The following is a 24,647-nucleotide window of genomic DNA, read 5'->3' as shown; positions in this document are numbered from 1 at the left end:
ATATCACAAGCAAGGGTGCATTTTTTGGAATTGTGGAAAAAAATGAGGGCAAAACCGGGATTTCAAGCAACATTGACAAACGGCAACATAGTGACGCTATCAAACACATACTTGTCTTTCGAAACCGATGCTACTTAGATGAAATTACCGTATTGGCCTCAAAAAGTTTTTTTTACACTGTTTTTTCCTTACAGAGGACCGTTGAAGTTGAATTGACGACACCCTGTTAAGTGACATCATTCACTTGTTCATTGTTCGGTTACAGTTGCAAAATTTATGATAAATGTATTTTTTCCATCTAATATATATAGAATTATCTTTTATGATTACTTTAAAACAAATATTTTAGTTGTTGTTACTTTGTTTTAATTTTACAATTTTTAAAATTTTGTAAAATAAAAAATAATCTTTTTAAGAATAATTCTATGACTAAAGTATATTTGATTTTTGTTCTATTCAATGAAAAAAAAAAATTAGAGTATGCCTTGATACACATTGAAAATCTATACAAATTCAACCTTTTAATCTCAAAACTTAAAAATGTGTGGAGGTGTGTAAAAGTTACATGCAAAATATTCCATGTATCAGAAAGTTTATCTTTTATCATAAAGGAAAATGTTTATACGAATTAAAATTATTTTAATTCAAAATCAAATTCGAACTTAGATTCAAATATTAACATATTTGATTCAATTGTACATTGTAAATTCAAACATGTAAAATATCCCGTATTTTTCCAAAAAATAGCATATAATATCTCGATATGAGATTAAATATATGATTATTTATCTAAACTTACATTGATTAATATCTCAACATTACTTTAAGTATATTATCCAAATTGAATTTAAATATGCACTAAATTCAGTATGAAGTTTTAAAGTCACAATTGCGTTTATATAGCTTGTGTTTACAAAATGTAATAGACTTATACACTATACAAACATAATAGGTAATAATTAAGTATTCTAACTCTTTTATTCTGAACTATTAATTATATCATTTAAAGTGAACTAATTTAGTTAGAGCAAGTTCTGATAGATCTAATTACACTTTGAAGATCTCACTTCATTGCTGAATTGCTTAACTTTCTTATTTAATGATTCAAAAATTGTTTTAACACATGTGGTTATGTGTTTTTCAATATTAATTATGGATATTGAATGTGTTCAATAATAATAAAATTTGTGGATAAGAACTTAAGAAATTATAGACATTTTCACTTGCTATTTGACATGAATGTTTGTTCACTTTGCTTAAGTTTATAATTATGGTGTAATAGTTTAGCAAATTACTCCATTCTTTTACATGTTCTTATTTATACACCAAATCATATTTCTATTTTTGTAGAAATTTTAAGAAAATAATTTCCTACTGTGATTTTACTGTTGTTTTACTCATTTGAGATAATTATATAATAGTTGGAGATAAGATAAGATAAATAAAAAAATTATTAAAAAATAGAAAAGAAACAAATATCGTAATACAATAATTCACTTGCATTCGTTGTATGGTATGAATATGATGTGTTGTGTCTTTTTCTATGGTTTAAATAGTTTAAATCCTAAAATCAATAATTGTGCTTTTTTTTTAAGCTTTAAAGGTAAAAAAATGTAGAATGACGTGGACTAGTTATGCAGTCTTTTAGGCACATAACGAAAAATAATATCAAAACATCGAAATATAGTGAATGGAAAATGGAAAATAATACGTGACAAATTATTTATTAATGGATGAATTTTGGTTGTTACTTTTTAAAGGCATTAATAATTACTGTGAAAGAAAAAGTTATAGAACTGTAAAATTACCATGAAAGAATATCACATGTGTAAAAAGTTAAGAAATGTTCCGTAATTTAATTATATACTAATTGATCTGTGATATGTCGAATTTCACCAAGACCTAAATCATGAAGGGTCATATTCTCTAATAATTGTTACATATAAAATTGACAACTAATTAGTGTATTTTTAAATTTTTTAAAAATTAGTTATTTAATATAGCTAATTTATCACTAATATTGCATATGCAAAATATGCATTGTAGAGACACTTACGAAAAAAGAAACAAATAAAGCATTTATTGCTTTATGATTTTGATTTTATAATATTTACCTAAAACGCATTAGTCGATTGTATTGAAAAAAATTTTAAAAAAAATCGTTAAGGGAAAATATAAATTTCTCAGAATAAATTTCAAGTTTGGAAAAAACAGTTGAACAATCGATAATATTGATAAAATGCTTCAATGATTCTAGTTTGGAATGGATTTCAGGATCTCAAATGGTAAACGTTTGATTAATTTGTATCTATGAAATTGTCTCGATTCATCCAAAAATGCTAAGTTTAATTTTGAATTACAATCTCCTTTATATTATATATATATTTCCCTTTACATTGTGAATATTTTTAATATTTTTTATTAGCTATGTTTATTCATAATTACAAAAGATGAAAAAATAATAATGTTATTCGTGTTACATAGAATGTGAACGTAAACAACATAACATATATATAGTCTTGTCATTATTATTGATTGATTAATCAAGGTAATTTAATAAATATTATTTATTATAAAATCTTTAAAAGGTAAATTCTGCATAAAATTATAATAGTTTTTATTACTTATTTTTGGTTTTATAAATATACATCACTACTAAAAACAATGAATTAGTGATTAAACATTGTAATAAAAAAAGAAAAAGAAAAAAACTTTTTCTTGGCTAATTCTAAAGTCACTAACTTTTAGTGTTAACCTTTTTAAAACAACCTTACAAATCATTTAAGTAAGTTATAAGTTACACGAAAACATAGAAACTATTGCACTAATTGTGTTTTTTTTATTATATTATTTTATTTTCATGGGTTAAAATTTATTATTTATATTAATTTTCATTTATATATTTTTTATTTTTTATTTGCATATTCTATCATTTGAAAGAAAATAATGTTAAAAAATTGATATAGATTTGTATAAATTTGTATAAAAGGGGATAAAAAAATATAATGCTAAAATTTGAAAAGAGACTTTTTTTTCTCCTTTTGTATTACGATTCAACTCCAAAAATACAATAAACAAAATCAAACGACAACATGTTATAATATATAATTTAAAAAGCTTGAATCAACAAAACTCAATCATAACCTAAGAAACATGTTATAATATATAATTTAAAAAGCTTGAATCAACAAAACTCAATCATAACCTAAGACAAGTTTTTAGAGCTTTAAATTCAAATCTACTTCTTCTACCTCTGAGTTGTTGTCATCATCTATGTCAACCAAGTCAATGAAATCAATTTTTTTGATGGGTTTCTCCAACTTCAAGATGTATGCTTTGGACCCATCATCATTGATACTTGCATCATAATGAAAACTTTGTGATGGAACTTGCATTCTCCTAAATGGTATTGAGGAAGAACCAATTTGGATAGCATTGGAAAATGAATTTCTTCTAATTGAGTGAGTGATCTCCATAATAGGTTGTGATTGTGCTTGAAAAACCCTAGCATCACCCATGGTAGGTTGTGGAGCGAATTGGGAACCTAATTGTTTTTGAGAATTGACATGTTGTGGTAATGAATAGAGTCTTTTAATGGCTATTTCTTCTTGTGCCATGTGAGACTCAAGGTGGATTATTAGGGATTGAGTGCTAGTGAAAACTTGATTGCACAACTTGCATCCTTTTGAACTTGTGTTGTTGCAAAGTCCAATGAATTGTGCATGGTTTAGCACATCATTGTAAAAATGGTTGGTCATGGTGGTGATGCACAAACAAGTGAAAAAAAATTGAAACAAGTAGGTCAAAGTGGACAAAGCCAAAACTAGTTTTCACTCAAGAACACTAATTGAGCACTCTAGATATATAATTACATTGGGGTTTTTATATAGCTTATATATATATATATGATCATGTGAGTATATTGCATTAATTTAGATTTCATGGAGTTTGTGAATTTTTTTTTCTACATACACTTTTCTAGAAACAATCTTATTTGAGATGGGTGTATTAAATATAATACCTTTTTTAAGAATTTGATATGTATGAAATTGACAACTAAGTTGTGAGTTTTGAAAGAAAATATGACATTCTAAATTTAAAATACCATTTGATTCATTTTATTTAGTTAATATATCATTATTGCACATGTGATAATGTGTGCATTGTAGAGAACAATAAAGGAAAGATAAACAAATAAAGTATTTATCATTTATATAATTATGATTTTGTAATATGTACCTAAATTGTATTAGTGAATTGCATTCAAAATTAAAAAATGTTTATTAAGGTAAAATTTCAACATTTCATTAACATTACCATGTTCAAAATAGTTGAGTTTAGAATGAATTTTAGTATCTCAACTAAAATCATTAAAATGGATGGAAACTCGTGGGTGACATTGCCTATTGATATTGATGATAGTAAAAAAAAATTACAAGTTAAAATTTTGGATATTTTTCTATTGAACATCTTTATTAAATTATTTATATTTAAGGTAACTAATTTTTCAATGGCACTCGACCTTAGTAAAGTTTACTTATCATCAAAAAAAAGAAAAGAATTATCCTTTATACATGCATGGAGTATAAAAGTGGACAAAAAGTTATTTAAAAATATAATGCTAGTAAAAAAATTGCCTAATTAAATATGTTTTGATTATGTTTATAATCATTCACTTCTGAAATTAATAATAAAAATTAATTTTTAGAACATTTTTTAGAATGACAGTTGTTGGTTGCATTTTAAGAGATTTTCCTTTAAAGTTTTCTTTATACTACATAATTTTATATGCTCCTTATCACGTATTTAAGAAATAACAAATATGTTATGTTATAGTATGTAAAAGGAAAAATTAACTAGAAATTGATTATATACTTAATTTCTTACTTTATATAAATGCTTACTTTTATTCTATTATAAAATGTTATTGATTTTAGTCCTTTAGAAAAACTTCATTCCTTTAATTAGTTTTTTTTCCTCAAAAAGTCACTTTCAAATTGAAATTATAAATAAGAGCTTACAGATGAAGTAAATGTTAATCATTATGCTAAATATACAAAATTAAAAATTAAAAGTGAAATTTTTTAATTTGATGAATAATGTATCACCTTATAATAATTATATATCAAGAATTTTTTTTTTCTCTCTATACACACACATATATTTATATCCATTGGACAAATTTTCGCACGCAACATACAAATTCTGTGATTTTGATTTTACAAAATGCTAAACTAATTGATTATTACCATTATGAATTGGTTATGGTGGATTTTGGATAAGGAACTACTTATGTGAAATGTTACTTTATCTTTTCATACCCTTTGCATGATTTCATCATTTGAGTTTTGTCTTTAAATTATTAGGAATAAAAAGATTATTCTTTCTTTCGATTATCACGAGTCAAAGTCAAGTGACATATTTCTCACTTATTGTTTTATTTCAATGCTCTATTTTCTTTAATGATAAAAATATAAAAAATATTTTGTTATAATTATTTTAAGAATAACTAGTTTCATAATTTGTTGTTGAAATAAAAAAATAAAAAAAGTGGACATAGTGTCTATATTTATTTTATGTACAAGGTGGAATATGTAATTAAAATATCTGAATGAAAAACTTGTTACAAGATTTTACTCTCGAGGAGGTAAATTTTTGTATCGTGGTAATAATGTATGAGAGTGATGATGTAATCAAGATGTATTGGTTGACGCCAACATAGATACAAATACTCATATTTTCTATTTTCTCTGAATTTTATTTTGAAATTTTTTTCTATAAAAAATATTTATAAATTTTGTTATGAAAAAAGTTTATAGGAAATTGTTGCCAATTTTTTTATAAAATGTTTTGTATAAAAAAATTTTCGTAACAAATTTTGTAAGAAATACTTACGAATTTCATAATTTTGTAGAAAATAATTATTCACGAAAGAATTACTTACTAATTAAAATTCTTAGAAAAAATAACAAAAAAAAGTATTTTTTTACAAATTTTATTTTAACAAATTTGTAAGAAAATTCTCATATAAAAATTTTTAGTTGTGCAAAAATCAATTATGTATAAAAATTGAAATTGAAATTTTTAAATATATCAACAAAAAATATTCTCTTATAAAATATAATCGATATGTTTTATTAGATAAAATATTTTTTTTGTCTTTTAACCTTTAGAAAAAATTAGAATTAGTCTCTTTTTAAAATTTTAATTCAATTTAGTTTTTTAATTTTAGAATTACGTGAATTTAGTCACTAAATTTTGTTAAATTTATTTAATATTTCAAATGCATTTTATTATAACATTTGAATTATTTACACAATTTGACACATCTTTATTTTAAGTTTAGCTAAAAAACTATCAAAAAATACGTTTGAAACATCAAATAAATTTAACAAAATTGAATTAAAATGATTAAACTTAAATAATTATAAACTTAAGGACTAAATTAAACAAAAATTTTAGCAAAAATAAATTTTTATTGAGAATCAAGAGATAAGAAACATTTAACCTTTTTCAAATATTACAATTCAAAAAATAACGATCACCGATCTTACACGTAATAACAAACATTATAAGTTTATTTTAACAATTGGTTTGTTTATTAATATTTTTTAGGATAAACATTACCAATTATATTAAAAGGCTTAATTAAAAATGAATAAATTGTGTTACTGGTTCCAAAAACAATATTGAAGACAATTTTTTTAAAAATAATTAAAAATAGAAAAGAAAATGTTAGTAAGTATCCTATTCAGGCTATAACTCCGTCGAAAAACTTTCCGAGATCTCTTTGAAAAGCGTCAGTTTTGTACCATTGCCGTTATCCCAAAACCCTAACCTCACGCTAGCACCGGTGGCGACTCCGACAACGTCCCTCACGACGGTGACGACGACCAACAGTGGCGACATTTCCTTGCCAATTCAAGAAGATCATCTCTTATTTGTATTATTATGATAACTGTTGATTAAAAATATGTTAATTTAAAAATAGATTATTTTATTATTCAAGATGATCCATTCGCAGATAATTACGACTCTCAAAACGATACAGCTATATATATAAGTGCAATTCGCGTCATTTCATGTTACAAAAGTTCTAGTACACATAAAAAAAAAACTCCAATGATAAAGACAAATAATAATAGCATACCACCAACAGCCACATAACAATCAGAATATATTCTTTCTATGATACCAAAAGCCAATTGTGATAACCTTTTTTAGGTAACTTAAGCCGTCAATATGTCTAACAAGAAACTTGTGCAATGTATCTACTTAAATAAGCACATTGTATAATGCTAAAACTCTCTCACAATACTGCTTTTATCTCCTTAACTATGTTAATCACTTCCATTTCCTTTTTAAACTAAAATTGTTTAATAAATAATAATTAACACTAAAATAAAAAAATAAAAAGTTTTATAACGATAATAGTTATTAAATTGAAAAACATGTTGTGTCTTTAGAGTATGCGGTATATATAGAGTTCATTGATTGTTATAATTATTATTATTGTTATTGTTACCAGCGATAAGAAAAGAGATCTTGAAAGTAGAAAGAAAATGGCGAGTTCTTGCAGTGGAGAAAAACGAGTGATGGTGTTAGCGATGGACGAACATGAACATAGCAATTATGCCTTGGAGTGGACCCTAGATCGCTTCTTCACCCCTTTCGGTGCAGATGCTCCTTACAATCTTGTTATTATCAATGCCAAACCCTCTCCTCCGCCGGCCGTCACCATGGCAGGACCTGGTAATTAAGCAAGTGTTTCTTTCTTCTCTCTTTGTTTTCAGTTACAAAAATGCACCTCTTGATTAAATTTGTTAATTAATTGATGGAACTCGCAACAGGTGTCTTAGGATCTGAAATATTTCCTGCTGTAGAAGTGCAGCTCAAACTCAATGCTAATCAAATTATAGAGAAGGCAAAGCAGATATGTGGCAGCAAATCGGTAGTTACATTATGAATGAATGAACAAACGAACGAACGATATGATGAATTATTAACTATTGCGATTGGATTGAAGGTTGATGAGGTGACGATGGAAGTGGCGGAAGGCGATGCGAGGAACGTGTTGTGTGATGCTGTGGAGAGACACCGCGCATCCATATTGGTTATGGGAAGCCATGGCTACGGAGCTATCAAAAGGTACGTTATTCAGAGTCTATTAGTTAATTCTATAAAACAAATTCCCTTTCATCATTTGATTGCATTGCAGAGCGGTTTTAGGAAGCGTGAGTGACCACTGTGCTCGTCATGCTCAATGTTCTGTCATGATTGTCAAGAGGCCAAAGTTCAAAAATTAATCAAGCTCCTCTCTACTTTCTAATTATTCATGTAATCTTATATTCTGCTTTTTCTCTATTTCTGTATCCTATTTTCTATACTTTTTCATTACTCTCATCTTATCAACAACTTATCTTCTCTCATTTTTCTGTTTCTTTTATATTAAAAAAGCACCATTTCTTTGAAAATAATGTGATAGTGTAATATTGAATAATCTATAAATATACTTATATATATATATATATATATATATATATATTATTCCATACTTTACCATATATATTAAAAGGAAAATTATTTGATTGATCTTTTAGTTCCAAAATTGCTCAAATATAAAATACAGTCCATTGTGACTAGAGCTATTCTTAAAATGAATCTTAGACTGAAATAATTGTTTTAAATTAAATTATATGTTTTGTGTCCCTTTAATCTGTAGTGTAAATAAACTTACTTTATATTGACATGTTTTACTAAAGAAAAACAATTTTATTTTTTAAAAATATATATGCATTATAATTTATATTTATGTATATGTTGTTATATCTATGATTAAAATTAATTTTATTCATATAACATAAACTCACCAGCCATAATGAGAATTGGAGAATGGTAAATCCTGTTGTTGTATTTCATCATCCACACAGCTGTTTAAATGCTATGTTTAGAAAAAAGTTGCTTTTAGCAAATAACTTATTATTTTTCACCTTTCGATCATAAAAGTAAGTAGAGAATGAAAAAGGAATGAAAGCAAAACTGTGTTCCATTCCATGCAAACCAAGAATCAACGAAATTTAAGAAGAATCGACCAGAAAATATACAAGGACTGTGCTGTACTTATCTGAGTCAGTTTTAACCATCGGTTTTGATATTACTTATTAAGTTTATGGTTGACATTATTCTCAATTCAAAACCTTAAGATAACGGATTTATGGGTCTTTATTCTTATATAATGTTGTACTCTCTTATTTCTAGCTAATATAAAACTTAGACTCACACTTAAATTTCTAACATAATTATATATCTTCATCATCATATTCATTTTCAACATTTTTTTTCAATAACTTATTAAGTGAAAATTTTATAAGAAATACTAATTTGCAATAAATAATAATATATTCGAGTAAATTAACTAGAAAGTCTAAGTTCCATAACAAAATTCAATACACATAACATAATCATTTATACGATAATATGATAAAGTTAAACACCATTATCGTTGCCATTGCATTGTTTTTGGAAATTTTATTTTGAAATTTTCATTTCAAAAATTCTGAAAATCTTACTTTCAAAAATTTATTATTCTGAAAATTTCCAGAACACATTCAGGAAGTCAATTTCATAAAAGATAAAATGGTCATTTAGAAAATTTGAAAGGGTGCGCATATATAATATGCATTTAACTGTTTTTGTGTCATATATAATTAGTTATTAAAAGACTTAGCCAGAAAAAAATATATAATATTTACGTATGACTGGCTTATCTATGTTTGGGTTGGAAATAAGATTTTAGGGATAAAACTATTTCCAACCCTAATTTTTAATGTGCATATCTTTATATATTAGAAACTTTAAGTCAAACGTGCTTTTAAGGTTAGACTTCAACAAATTTTGATCTTGGTTCTTTAAATTTAAATTTGATTCATATAATTGTGGAATTTGAAAAAAACTGAAATGTTTGTTTAGCATTCCATACAGACACGATTTTTTGTATGTATCTCATACCATCGTTTATTACATGTGGCGGTGGCAAAGTGGTAATTTTTTTCGGAAAAATTGTTTTAATTAATTTTCTTAAACATTGTTTAAAGTGCGCTTTTTGAAATAAAAATGTGATCAGATATTTGATGATAAAAATTAAATATTAAAATAGATCATTATATTTAAAAGATTGTAGCTATTAATTGTGTGGCTAAAATCTTCAATGGAAAAGAGGAGTATATATTTAACTTTATTGGACATGGTAAAATTAATTACATGTTAATTAAGAATTTAAAATATAAGTTTGAATTAATTTTTATAAACAGAACATAGAAAACATTAAATAAAAAACATTTCCAATTCCCTAAAATTTAAAATTTTCTCATTCAAACACAACCATATAAAATTCTCAATTCTCCAGACAATATTATTCCAAGTAAATTACAAATTTAAGATAACTACAGACGACCTCATAATCAAATTAAAAATTTAAGATAACTACAAGTGATCTCATAATCAATGTTGCACTGAATGCAACTTCAGAGGAATGACATCCTTGTGCTAAGCACCTAGATTAGAATAAAATGTGTAAATAAGTAACAAAGTTTTAAGATTTCTGTAGTTTAACTAAAATAATGTCCTGATATGATAGAATACAGACATTTAATCCACTGACAGTTTAATAAGACTTATATACAAATGGAACAGAAGATGATAACTAATAGTGTATAATTTTTGTAGGTGTATATAAGGTGGAACATAATATGATAGCAGATTCTAATAAAGCCAATTTCAAGTTTACACGGGACACTGTAAAAAAACAAGGTCTACACAACATACATACTCTACATGAATTTTATCACTTCAAATGGTAACTGGTTTACATGGTTAATATCATCTCCAGAAACTGGAGTTAATTCTGCTCCCAGTATAGTAAACAGAAGGAGGGAGAGACAAACGGGAGTCAAATACAAATAAATTTCCCACCCATTCAGCAGCACCTTCGTTCTTTAAATAGTGAGAAACACCTCCATTCAGGGTATATAGATTCTGAAATCCCTGCCTCCTGTCACATGGCACCAAATCAACAATATGAAAAGGAGTAGAAAGATTAAGTGACTTCAGTTCTATGAATAAGGAATCAGATTACAGTGCCTAGGTAGAAAAAAAAAAGAGAGAGAGAAAGGTTGATTTTATGGTTTATTTGGACCAAACACTAGACTAGCTCACGGGTTTTTTTGTCAAATAGGTTATCCCAATCCTGTTTCTAGAACCATAAGTAACGAATGTTTTTCCTATTGTTAATCACTTTCTACTTTTGTTTCTTAATCAAAGAATCAAGGCGTTAGCATTCTCTAATAATAATAATAATTTACCTTAGTATTGTAGAATATACATCACATCGAATCCCTCCTGTGCAATACATCAATATGTTTGCCTTTTGATAAAGGATCTGAAGCAGTGATCTAAAGAGGGCATATCAGAGAAGAGTACATTAATACCAATAATGGAGAGATAAGACTTCCAATTAGTGATTCACAGATCGCAACCTATCATCTAGGCAAAGCTCATTGCGAACGAGAAAAAATCTATATGAAATCAGATTTCCGAGTGAATAACAATGTTAAAATTCAATGCAAGAAAATCAAGATCTTATGGCATTACTTTGATTAAAAGAAAAAGCCATACAACTAGATGGCAAGTTTCATCTTATCAGGAGACCATATCAATCCTGAATCAGTCCACGTTTATACAGCAACACACACAGAAATTACGGAATTTGATTAAAAACAAACGCAACAGTGGAATTAACGTAAAGACTGTCAACGCAGGTTCTGAACCTATTCAAATTCGAATTGAATCATGTTTCTGATGTTTAAGAGCCACTTTGTGCTCACCAAATCACAGCATTGACTGTGCATACGCCATGATTCAGCATTTTACAGAAATATGACCAATTCAAGAGTGAATAAAGCGCAAAATCTGTATCGAGTGGAAGAACTCAGATGGAAACATGTTTATACAGTGGAAACAACGAATTTAATCGGTGAAAAGTAATGAAAATACAACTAAAATGAAGTGCATCACAGAAAAACACCCATGGTTTGATCACTCACTTTGTAGCTCCTAAACTATGGTTCAACAACTCTTTTTGGCAGCAGTGTGGTTCAGCTTCTAGCATGTCAACAGCTCACTTATGCAACCCAAATGCAAGACAACAACTAACTCTGATGTTTTTAACTTTTATTCTCCACAATCATTGCCCTTAAAACTGTAAAAGTATTAATGAACTTGCTATCCTATGTGTTAGTAATTCAAGAGGGGTATCTATCTCTAAATTCTAGAATTAAGAAGCAAATTGAACTAAGAAAAGCTACGGACTATATGAATGTTAAAACAGAATTAAAAAAAAAAAAAAAAACTACTCTAATACAGCAGCTGTACCTAAACTAGAATTCACATGTAACTAAGAAGAGCCAGATAAAATACTACTCCAAAAACAGCAAAGTGATTATCTAATATAACTTCAAAACAACAATTAAAATGGAAAAGCAAATCTACACTAAAGCATGTAACAACGAGAATCTAACAATCAATTAAACTAGTATAAGCAAACTAGAACTAAACTAAGCCATGAAATTGACAAGGCTACTTCAATCAAAAATTCTCTCTCCTGTTGAAAATATTAGAAATACAAAAGAACTAAAAATGCATAAAAATCCAGGAATGAAAAACACTGTTCTCCAGCTTTCTGGACTTGAAAGATCAGAACTAGCAGCCTTAGCAGCTTCAAGAAGTTTCCCAGTAAGGTCAACGCCCACAATGCCAGCTAAAGTACCCGCAGTATTAGAAACACCCATCACTATTCCAGCGTATCTCGGAGCAACATCCATGTGGTTCACCGCAAACCCAGCTCTGCCAAGTGCCAAGAAACCAAGAGCCACAGAAGAACAGAAGACAGCACCACCAGAAGTTCTGAAACTGGGAATCACCACCAAGGCAAGAGAAGCAACCAAGAATCCTACGGTGTTCAAGAATTTCCTGGTTTTAGTGACAGATAATATTCTCCTGGTGATCAAGTAGTCGGCAACAACACCGCCAATGTTGGAGAACAGGAACATGTTGAGATAGGGCAACATTTTAGAGGAACCCATGTCTTGCAGGCTAAGCTTAAGGCCCAATTCAAAGTAGGTTGGGAGCCAGTTCATTAGCACATATAAAGCATAGTGAAAGGTGAAGTTATTGACAACGATCGCCCACACAGGGAAGCTGGTTAAAATTTTGACCCAGGGGATTTTGGCTGAAAGTACCTTTTTGTTGTGAGAGTCCATTTTTTTATTGACGGGTAACACCGATTCCCCAACACCAGAAGCAGTGGATTTGGGATCGGTGGCGTATTTGAACCAAAGTAAAGACCATGAAGCACCCAATGCTGCCTCCGCAAGGAACACAGATTGAGGACCTTTGAACTTAACCAGGGTAGGAAGAAGAAGCATTCCGAGAGCTGCACCCAGATACATCCCAGAAGTGGTGAGAGAGACGGATCTAGATCTCTCATGAGGGGGAACCCACTGTGCTAGAACTGTATGAATGGAAGGGAAAATAAAACCCTGTGCTACACCAACGAGCAAACGAGCGACGACTAAAAGCATAACACGATTGGGATCGAGAGGAAGAAGTGCACAAGTCAGTGACCACAACAGAAACGAAAGAAGCAGGACCCTCCTGCCACCGATTCTCTGAGCTGCCCATCCTCCGGGAACCTGAGAACACGCATATCCGTAATAGAAGGTGGACAGTATTGTACCTTTGCTCGATTGATTCACCCCAACACTATCAGCAGCAACTGTGTAACTGATGGAAAACCCTACTCGTTCGATGTAGCAAACCGAGGTGCATATGAAGGTCAAAATAACAATCAAGTACCGCTGAGGGAGCTTCATGGCCAACAGGTATAGGTCAGAATACAAAATTGATTTTGATTGAAGATATAAGAAAATGACGAAATCTGAGAAAAGAAGGAGGACTGAACACCGGTCGGGTTGGGCAGATTCGGGTCAACAAGACCAATCCACCCCAATCCGACCGTTTATGTTATCGGGGATACGGTCAAATGCGAATGAATGCGGGTTATCCGTAATGAGAAAAACTGAGGAAGATGAGAACGTTCATTGTCTTACAGCCATGGCTTCCTTCAACTTCTCCACCGTCATCGTTTCTATTCATCACCACGTCACCGTGCAGACCACTACCGCGCCACCACCTACGGCACAGATCGGACCAGATCCGTCACCCACGACACAGATCGGACCAATCTGTCACCCACAACACAGATCGGACCAATCTGTCACCTACGACTGTGAAAGCATCAAATTATCACATTCCCCGTCACCAAACAACCCTTGTTGTTAACAGAACTCAGATTTCTAAGGTTCTCAGAGACGTTTCTCACTCTCCTCTCGTATGCCTCCGAAAACTCAAATCCATCGCTTCATGAAGCAATACAAATAAGCAATGCATGGAGGCTGCGGGTGCCGTTGATTTGAAAAAACGCAGAGAGAAAGAGCAGCGCAAATTAGAGTTTTCGGATTAATGACATCTACTTTACAATATACCATCGACGCCGCAGTACTTTAATGTCATTTTTTTCTTATTAAGTCTTCTTATGTTATGCACTTTCACCAATTTTCTCTCGCATTTGCCTCATCTTCTGTCGCACGCTTACATCTATTTTTCAATCTAAAACCAGTAGGGGGAACCGTGCATACGCACGGATCGTGTTTTTTCGTTTTATGTTATGTAATTTTTAAAATAAAAATTTTGTTATTATTATATAAATCAATTATTTGAATGATTATTATTATTGATTTAATTACATATAATGATTAATTTTATTATTTAGATATACTATTGATTTAATTAATTGTAATAATTTATAATAATATTAATGTTATTAACAATAATATTATTATTAAATTAAATTAAAATGTATATGTATATATTGTTGTTAGAATAAAATGTAAGTATATTATGTAATATGATCATGTATAAATCAAATAGAATATAAAATTGATTTAAATATTTTGAATAGAAATATGTGTATATATAAACATTTTTTGCTATATTAAAACGAAATACATATGCATGTATCGTTATTAGAGTAAAATGTAGACATATGATGTTATATAGTCCCGTATAAAATATATACAACATGAAATTTTGATGTTAAAAATTTTAAATATAAACACATGTAGATATAAATAAAAAACATGTATATTATACTAAAATAAAATGCATATTCATGAGTCATCTTTAAAGTAAAATGTAGATATATTATGTAATATGGTCCCGTATAAATCAGATACAACATCAAATTGATATTCAAATTTTTAAATAGAAACACATGTACATATAAACACTTGAATGTTATATTAAATTGAAATACGTATGTATGAGTCATTATTCAAGTAAAGTGTAAACATGTAATATGGTCCCGTACAAAAAATATATATAACATGAAATACATATGTATGAGTCATTAAATAGAAACACAGAAAGATATAAACACATGTATATTATATTAAAATAAAATATATATCCACGAGTCGTTGTTAGAGTAAAATGTAGGCCTACTGTGTAATATTGTCCTGTATAAAATAACACAACATAAAATTGGTGTTAAAATTGTTAAATAAAAACACATGTAGGTACAACCACATGTATATTATATTAAAATGAAATGAGTATGTATGGGTCGTTGCTAAAGGTAGAATGTAATCATATTATGTAACATGGTCCCACACAAATAAATATAACATGACATTGATGTTAACATTTTTAAATAGAAACACATGTATATTAAATTAAAATGAAATGCATATGCACAGGTTATTGTTAAAGTAAAATGTAGGCATATTGTGTCATATGGTCTCGTACAAAATATACATAACATGAACTTGATGTTAAAATCTTAAATAGAAATACATGTAGATATAAACACATGTATATTATATTAAAATAATATGTGTATTTACGGGACGTTGTTGTTAAAATAAGATGTAGACATATTATATAATATTGTCCCGTATAAAATAATACAATATGAAATTGATGTTAAAAATTTTAAATAAAACCACATGTAGATATAAATACATGTATACTATATTAAAATAAAATGTGTATCAATGTGTCATTGTTAAAGTAATATGCAAACATATTGTATAATATGGTCCCGTATAAAATAAATACAACATGAAGTTAATGTTAAAATTTTTAAATAGAAAGACATGTAGATATAAACACATGTATATTAGATTAAAATGAAATAGTGCAGAGGTTGTTGCTAAAGTAAGATGTGGGCTTATTATATAATATTGTCTCGTACAAAATAAATATAACATAACATTGATGTTAACACTTTTAAATATAGTAACAGAAACACATGCAGATACAAACATATGTATATTACATTAAGATGAAATGCATATGTTAAGGTCTCATACAAAAATATGTATATTAGGGTTCATACAAACATAAATAAAACACGAAATTGATGTAATTTTTTTAAATAGAAACAGATGTATATATAAATAATAATAATAATAATAATAATAATAATAATAATAATAATAATAATAATAATAATAATAATAATAATAATAATAATAATAATAATAATAATAATAATAATAATAATAATAATACGGGGTCGTTGTTTATTTTTTTCTTAGTTTTTAATATTTTAAAATATTTATTATTGTTATTATATTTAAATCAACAATTTGTTTAAATAATTTTAATTAAATAATTTAGTTATGTATAATTATAAATATATGTGAGACAATTCTCAATTATGGGTGGAAACAATTTTTTTTTTCTGCAAATGGATTTCGGGCTAGAGACCGTATTGGAATTGGTCTGAGGACATGTCTTTGTCTATAACAATTATTAAAATTAGTTCTTAATATATTTAGTATGGATCCTGAAATTTTATGAGACATTTAACTCTTTTTAGGTTGGATACGATTTAGATACTAAAATTTTGGGATTAATATTATAGTTTCTGTTATCTGTGATATATGACATGTATTATTTGTTTTCTTATTTTTGTTTAAAGAATTATAAAACATAGAGAGTACAACATCAATAAATTAATACAATGAATATATTTGTATAAGTAAATAAGACTCATACTCACAATTAGATTTTATTTGTTTTGACAATAAAAACTCAAGAAGTCTAAAAATTAGAAAAAAAATCATTATAAAATAACTTGTAAAATATTATTATTTTTTTCTTAAATCTTTTATCACATTTGTACAAAGATTTATAAACAAATATATGTAAATATAATAAAACATAAATATAAATATAAAATCTATTTTGTGATGCATAAACTCGATTTTATATATTAGAATATCAATTCTATGCGAAACATAATAAATGTTATATACATAATAATAATAATAATAATAATTATTATTATTATTATTATAAAAAGTCTAAATATTAGAAAAAAAAATAAAAAAAATCATTATAAAATAACTTGTAAAACATTATATTTTTTTTTCTTAAATCTTTTATCACATATGTACAAAGATTTATAAACAAATATATGTGAATATAATAAAACATAAATATAAATATAAAATATATCTTGTGATGCATAAACTCGATTTTATATATTAGAATATCAATTCTATGCACTACATAATAAATGCTATATACATATTTTATTATTATTATTATTATTATTATTATTATTATAATAATAATAATAATAAGAAGTCTAAAAATTAGAAAAAAAATAAAAAAATCATTATAAAATAACTTATAAAACATTATACTTTTTTTCTTAAATATTTTATCACATGTACAAAGATTTATAAATATATATATATATATATATATATATATATATATATATATATGAATATAATAAAACATAAATATAAATATAAAATCTATTTTGTGATGCATAAACTCAATTTTAATATCAATTTTCTATGCACTGCATAATAAACGTTATATACATTTTTTATTATTATAATAATAATAATAATAATAATAATAATAATAATAATAATAAGTCTAAAAATTAGAAAAAAAATAAAAAAATCATTATAAAATAACTTATAAAACATTATACTTTTTTTTTCTTAAATCTTTTATCATATCTGTACAAAGATTTATAAATATATATATATATATATATATATATAAAATATATATATGAATATAATAAAATATAAATATAAATATAAAATCTATTTTGTGATGCATAAACTCGATTTTATATATTAGAATATCAATTCTCTATGCGCAACATAATAAATATTATATACATATTTTTATTATTATTATTATTATTATTATTATAAAAAGTCTAAAAATTAGAAGAAAAAAAAATATAAAAAAAATCATTATAAAATAACTTGTAAAACATTATATTCTTTTTCTTAAACCTTTTATCACATTTGTACAAAGATTTATAAACAAATATATGTGAATATAATAAAACACAAATATAAATATAAAATCTATTTTGTGATACATAAACTCGATTTTATATATTAGAATATCAATTCTATGCACTACATAATAAATGCTATATACATATTTATTATTATTATAATAATAAGTCTAAAAATTAGAAAATAAAAAATAAAAAAATCATTATAAAATAACTTATAAAACATTATACTTTTTTTTCTTAAATCTTTTATCACATCTGTACAAAGATTTATAAATATATATATATATATATATATATATATATATATATATATATATATGAATATAATATATATATATATATATATATATGAATATAATAAAACATAAATATAAATATAAAATCTATTTTGTGATGCATAAACTCAATTTTATATATTAGAATATCAATTTTATGTGCTACATAATAAATGCTATATACATATTTTATTTATTTGTTATTATTATTATAAATAATAAATATTTAATTTATTGATTCAAATAATAATAACAAAAATACTAATAATTACAATAGTATTAGCAATTACCAATTAAAACTCCATTTATAATTAAAGAAATTTAAAATAATTAATAAAATCAATTATTGATTATAAAAAAAATCCATTCATAATTAGAACATTAAAAACAATGAATGAAATTAATTGGTCAATTAATAAAAAAGTTAGAAACAAATCATATAATTATTGATAATATAAATCCATTCCAATTTGTACTTACTTGAGCTAATACATAACCAATGGTCTGTAATTGTTTGAAAAAAATCCTAAGTTAGATACACATTTTATTTTCACATTGTTCTGCTCATGGATTTTGGTCATTTTCAATCACTAATTATAGTGATAAAGATGAGAAGGTTACAAAATATATTATAAGCTAATAAAGCTTTGGATATTACATCTTGCAGCCTATCTTGATAAAACGTACCAACTATATTAGTTCCTGACTGAACTACAACATTTGACATGCTCATTAAAAAACCAAACTAACTAATCTTCAAGTTGTAGTCCATGATTCCTTTCAGTTGGTATTAGTCAAGCTACAAAGACTAACAGAAGATGAAGATAAAAATTTGCTTTAAATTAAAATGTTTCAAATATGCAAATAAGTATAAAATTTAAATAAAAGGCTTTATTCTTAGTGTCAGGTTTGAGGACCCCAAACTTTGTATATGTTCTGATGTTGAATTGTAATTCTTTGAATTTCTCTTCCACCATCATCATTCAAAATTGTTTCTCCTTGTGCATATTGCTCTTCCAAAAGACTAAAACTTTTGTATGCACTTGTTGCACAATGAAAAAGCTAATGAGAAAGATGATAAAGATGAATTTTCAATGATATATAATTTATTCACTACAATTGGGAGAAAATTGAAAATCTTGTTGAAAACCAATTTGCTAACCACTTTTATTAAATTATGAGAATAAAATAAAACTTTAGTTTTTAAGTATGATTTAGAAGCAATTATTCATGCACTATTTTCTAATATCTAAAAATAACACAACAAAAGTATAAGAGCTTTGACAAACTTACCACTAATTACAATTCCAAAGTTTTATCATAAGTTATACTTTACAAGAAAAGGCCAAATGTTGGCATCAAAGTTTTGCAGGTGCTCTTATGCATTATTCTTCGATGGTGTGAAATAATGCACCTCCCATGACAAAAATCTCAAAATGATTACCCTAAACTTTAGAAGTGTAAATAAATACCTCAGTTATTCCACTAACATCTGAAGGGTCCTGTAACTCTTTAAATAACCTACATGAGATATAATTGCATCAGATGATACTGTATAGTTCTCATAAGAATTATGACAATAATAGAACCAAAAGATGTCTACTGGAGAAGGTGTTCTTTGTACCATGGGACACCAATCTGTCCATTCATATACCACATTACCATTAACATATATCACAATCCATATATTTTTAGAACAAAATCTAATATCAAACAACTTTTACCAACTTATGAATGCTCGCATTAAAAGAATAATCTTGACCGAGTATGAGAAGAATAATTTGGAACATATAAATTTGACATGTTTGACATTCAGAGTTTAAGACTAATATTATATAAGTAAGATGTTAAAATATAACTATAATTTACAAAGACATTTACTAACCTTGCTTAGTTAAGATAGTTGTCTCACCAGATTGCGTTTCTCATTCAACAAATGTAGTTCCTGCTGTCATTAAATTTAGTTAATTTCCTCAAAAGTTGAAGATGTAGAGATAGACATAAGTAACATGTGTATATTTTGTACCTTCAAGTAGACAAAAGAAATTTATTCACAAAAAGAGAGGAACTCCTCTTCTTGCCTCTTGCTCTTGAATAAAATTCCTACAATCAAACTTATAATTTTACAGAATTGTATGAAGCACCTTGTATCTTTCAAAGAAAAAATATGCATGAATGCTTATTCTTTACAAACATTATGAGTCGTTGTAAAATTGATAGAAATCAAGAGCAATTTCTTATTGGAGCACAAAAAATCATTATGATTGTTATATTTCTTGATAAAAATGGGGTACAACATTGTTATCTTGTTTCAAACCATTTAAAATGGAAAACAGTTTGCTTGAGGCTTCGAGCATAAAAATTCAAGCATTCAAAGCAGATTACCTTCCGGAGTGCATCCTTAATTACTAATGGCATAAATATCTCAAGCCATATTATCCTTGATTGATTTGGCAGCCTTGAATATTTGATGAATTATCCTTCACAACACATACAAACCAAAATGAGTAATAAAAATTACAACCATAATAAAAAATAAATCAAATAGAGCTTAACAAAAAAAGTACCCTTTTACTAAGAGGAAACAATGTCTTTGTTTTTTATTACGAAAATCGTAGAAAAAAAAATACACACACCAACTAATAATATAAAATAAAAAGGGTTTTTAAAGAAGTCCAACTTAATAAATGGTTTTCTGTAGCCAAAAGCTCCCTCCATTTGTGTCCCTTGGTCATGCCTTCTTATCTCTTCCCGCACCTCAAATCTTGAATATTTTTCAAAAACCTAAAAAAATATTTTGGTTTTTTGGCGATCCACTAGCAAGAAAATATATCCAAAGGGAAAAATTAATGGCACACACCAACTTGATAATCGATAATCGATGATCTTTTTGGCATGATTAGGGCATCACAATAGTTTTGAAGAAAATCAAACCCATAATATGTCATACACCATCAAAGGAGAAGTACCAAAGTTTAACAAAAAAAAAGTGTCTGAATACAACATAAAAATAAATATTACATGATCAAGACCGAAGAGAAAACAAACATAGATGAAAGATTATGCTCCCTAGAATTTCAGAAAGAAAAAGAATGTTTGGATATATTTCACCAAATAAAAAGTAGAAAAATACCCTTTGATGAAGGAGACCTACAGAGACAAAATAGAAACAAAGTTTAGTTAAAAAAATAGAAGAAGAACCTCTAATGAAGAAGGAGAACTCAAGCTATTAAACAATACCTAACTTTCAGATGTTAACTGATTAAGAAGCAAAAAAAAAAAAACTTAGATTAAGATGAAGAAGGATAAGTGATAAGAAGAAGTAAAAAAACCCTTTTATGAATATCGAGAAGGAAAACTCGAAAACAAAGTTGGGTTATTATAACTTACCTTCAACTGGATATGACGGCAGGAGTAGGAGACGAAGACGAAGACGAAGAAGACGAAGACAAAGACGAAGAAGAAGAAGAAGAAGACAACCTTGAGGGTTTTCTTCTGGTTTTGTAAATTTTTGTGGAAGAAGAAGAATGCGAATAGTTTTTCTTGGAGAAGAAAAAAAAATAGTAATTATTGGTCAGACGTCAATCAAGATTTTAATCAAGCATTGAATGTGGGTCATTCAAAAATTTTATCAGCCATTGAGGAGGAAGAAGCGGGAAATCTTAAAGAAGAGAGAAAAGACGTAAAAATCCTTCATTTGAGACACGTGTCAATGAATTAGAATGGCCAATTCAGTAACTTCATTATACTAACATCTTCTTAGATATATAGTAGATTTAATTCTCTAACTGTAAATTTTCATAGGTCGACGTTAAATTAAAAAATAATCAAAGCATACATATTTAGGTGATATAGATGAAGTAAAACTACAAAGTATTAAGTAATTACAAAATAAATTTAAAATCATAATTAATAGTTAAGGGAGAAGTGTGAAAATGAAAAAGTTGTCTAATAGTGAATAAAAATAAAAATTAATATAATAAGTTTGAAAATCATTTAAAAAAAAATATGGTCCCATTTACACTCGTGTCTCTCTTTGTCATTGTTCATCCGGGTACTATAGTCCAGCGATTGTTATTTTCATTAAGACGTATTTTTTATTCCACGTATCATTTGCATTGCAATGCATAACTATATCTGTTTTCTTGTTTGTCGATATAAGTTGTTCATTATATTGTTTATGCCTTCTTTATGTAGTGTCTTTGGTTTATTGTTGATGCATTGTTAGCAAAATACTTGAATAAATAAAAATGTCACTAAATATTGGATATAAACCTTCGGTTAAGAAAAACATAATAAAAAACATATATGTTATCGACATCTGGTAGGTCCAGAAATCAGATGTTAATATCCGATTTAGATCGGTAATGGATGTGGACATATATAATGCAAGATTTTTATTTTATTTTTTGACAAAATAATACTAATTGTCGACATTCGATATGTTTAAAATTCAGATGTCACCGTACGTAACGTATTTAGAAGTGTATTAAATGTGAACATCTGATAAACACATAAATCAGGTTTTCACATTCATTGTAACAGAAAAATAATGAATGTCAGTTAAATATATTTATCATTGTCAACATTTAATATTGACTTGTCATAATTTTAAATGTGATGAAATACAGAAATGTACAATGTATGTTGAAGTTTTTTTAACTCAGTTAATTACTAATTACCGTATATATATATATATATATATATATATATATATATATATATATATATATATATATATATATATATATATATATATTATATTATTGACATAAACTAATCTCAACATGCACGAACACATAAAACTACTACTAGTTAATATGTGTTATTTATCTTAAAATACTTTTTAAGTTCATTTCTCATTGTGTACTTTGTTTTCCGTTTATTTTTAAGTTATAATATGTATTACTTTGTACTAGACACAGTACTATCGCGTCTGTTTGTATATTATATTAGTAGGTGATAATATTATAATATTATTAAGTTAATATATATATATATATATATATATTAAAATTATATTTATTAAAAATAAAGTGAAATATACCAGAACAGATAAAAGAATAACCATTAATAAACAAAGAAGAAGAGAAGGAGCAGACACATCTGATTTTATAAAAAGTTTGTAAAAGTAACGGTCAATTTTTAAAAATTTAATAAATTATTATATTTAAAGAGTAAAATCGGTATTTTGAAAAGTGGACACAAAAAAGGAAATCCCCTTTATATATTGTTATAGATTAAACGTTCAGGGTTATTAATTATTTTTAATACATTAATAGATATTTTAATTTTTCATATAAGTTTTTATTTAATTTTTATATTTTAATTATATGATATAGTATTTATTAATCACATTCTTTTACATTTTAAATATAAATTTTTTGTATTAAAAATATTGAGTTATTAATTATTTTTATAATTTTTTATGACATAATTAAATTTGTTAGTTTTTTATTTTAGTTATGATTTTTTTTCGTTAGTTAATTGTTTTATGTTTTGAATAATTATGTTATGTAGATCGAGATTTTTTCTTCTTTAACTAATAATATATATGAAGAAGATTATATATCTAAAGTTACGATTGATGAGATTTTTTTCATACATGAAAATTCTAAGAGTTTTAAATATTATTTATCATTTTTTTAAAATTTACATGATTTAACCCACAAAATTATAGTCATGCAAAATAAATCAAAGTTATTAACCTAAGTATATTATATGACTATTTTGACCTATTTTTGAGTAATCAAATGTTAGTGGTAGGTGTTAGACTCAGAACCCTCTCACCATCGATGTTATCCTTAATTATCACATAATAAATTACTGTTAAAAAGATATTAAATTTTTAACCGATGTTAAAAAGTTAATTTTATTTAAACTGGTAAAATAACAAAATTCAACACATTTAT

General features: G+C 26.4%; 2 protein-coding genes across 2 annotated transcripts; one reads left to right on the top strand and one right to left on the bottom strand.

Annotated features, from left to right (window-relative positions):
* Positions 1–7,502: 7,502 nt before the first annotated feature.
* LOC114192675 (universal stress protein PHOS34-like) lies at positions 7,503–8,429 on the top strand. Its single transcript, XM_028082453.2, has 4 exons — positions 7,503–7,752; positions 7,851–7,951; positions 8,027–8,148; positions 8,219–8,429. The coding sequence occupies exons 1-4, from the start codon at positions 7,563–7,565 to the stop codon at positions 8,304–8,306; spliced, it is 501 nt and encodes a 166-aa protein (XP_027938254.1). The 5' UTR covers positions 7,503–7,562; the 3' UTR covers positions 8,307–8,429.
* Positions 8,430–12,471: 4,042 nt separating this feature from the next.
* PHT4;6 (phosphate transporter 4;6) lies at positions 12,472–14,700 on the bottom strand. The gene has a single exon (XM_028079350.2). It carries the CDS (start codon positions 13,926–13,928, stop codon positions 12,639–12,641), a length of 1,290 nt encoding a protein of 429 aa, XP_027935151.1. The 5' UTR covers positions 13,929–14,700; the 3' UTR covers positions 12,472–12,638.
* Between the last annotated feature and the right edge of the window lie 9,947 nt (positions 14,701–24,647).

Source organism: Vigna unguiculata, chromosome 7 (assembly GCF_037176805.1).
Source record: "Vigna unguiculata cultivar grain cowpea cultivar isolate G323 ecotype 2 chromosome 7, ASM3717680v1, whole genome shotgun sequence".
Taxonomy (NCBI): domain Eukaryota; kingdom Viridiplantae; phylum Streptophyta; class Magnoliopsida; order Fabales; family Fabaceae; genus Vigna; species Vigna unguiculata.
This window is presented reverse-complemented; position numbering and strand designations above follow the sequence as displayed.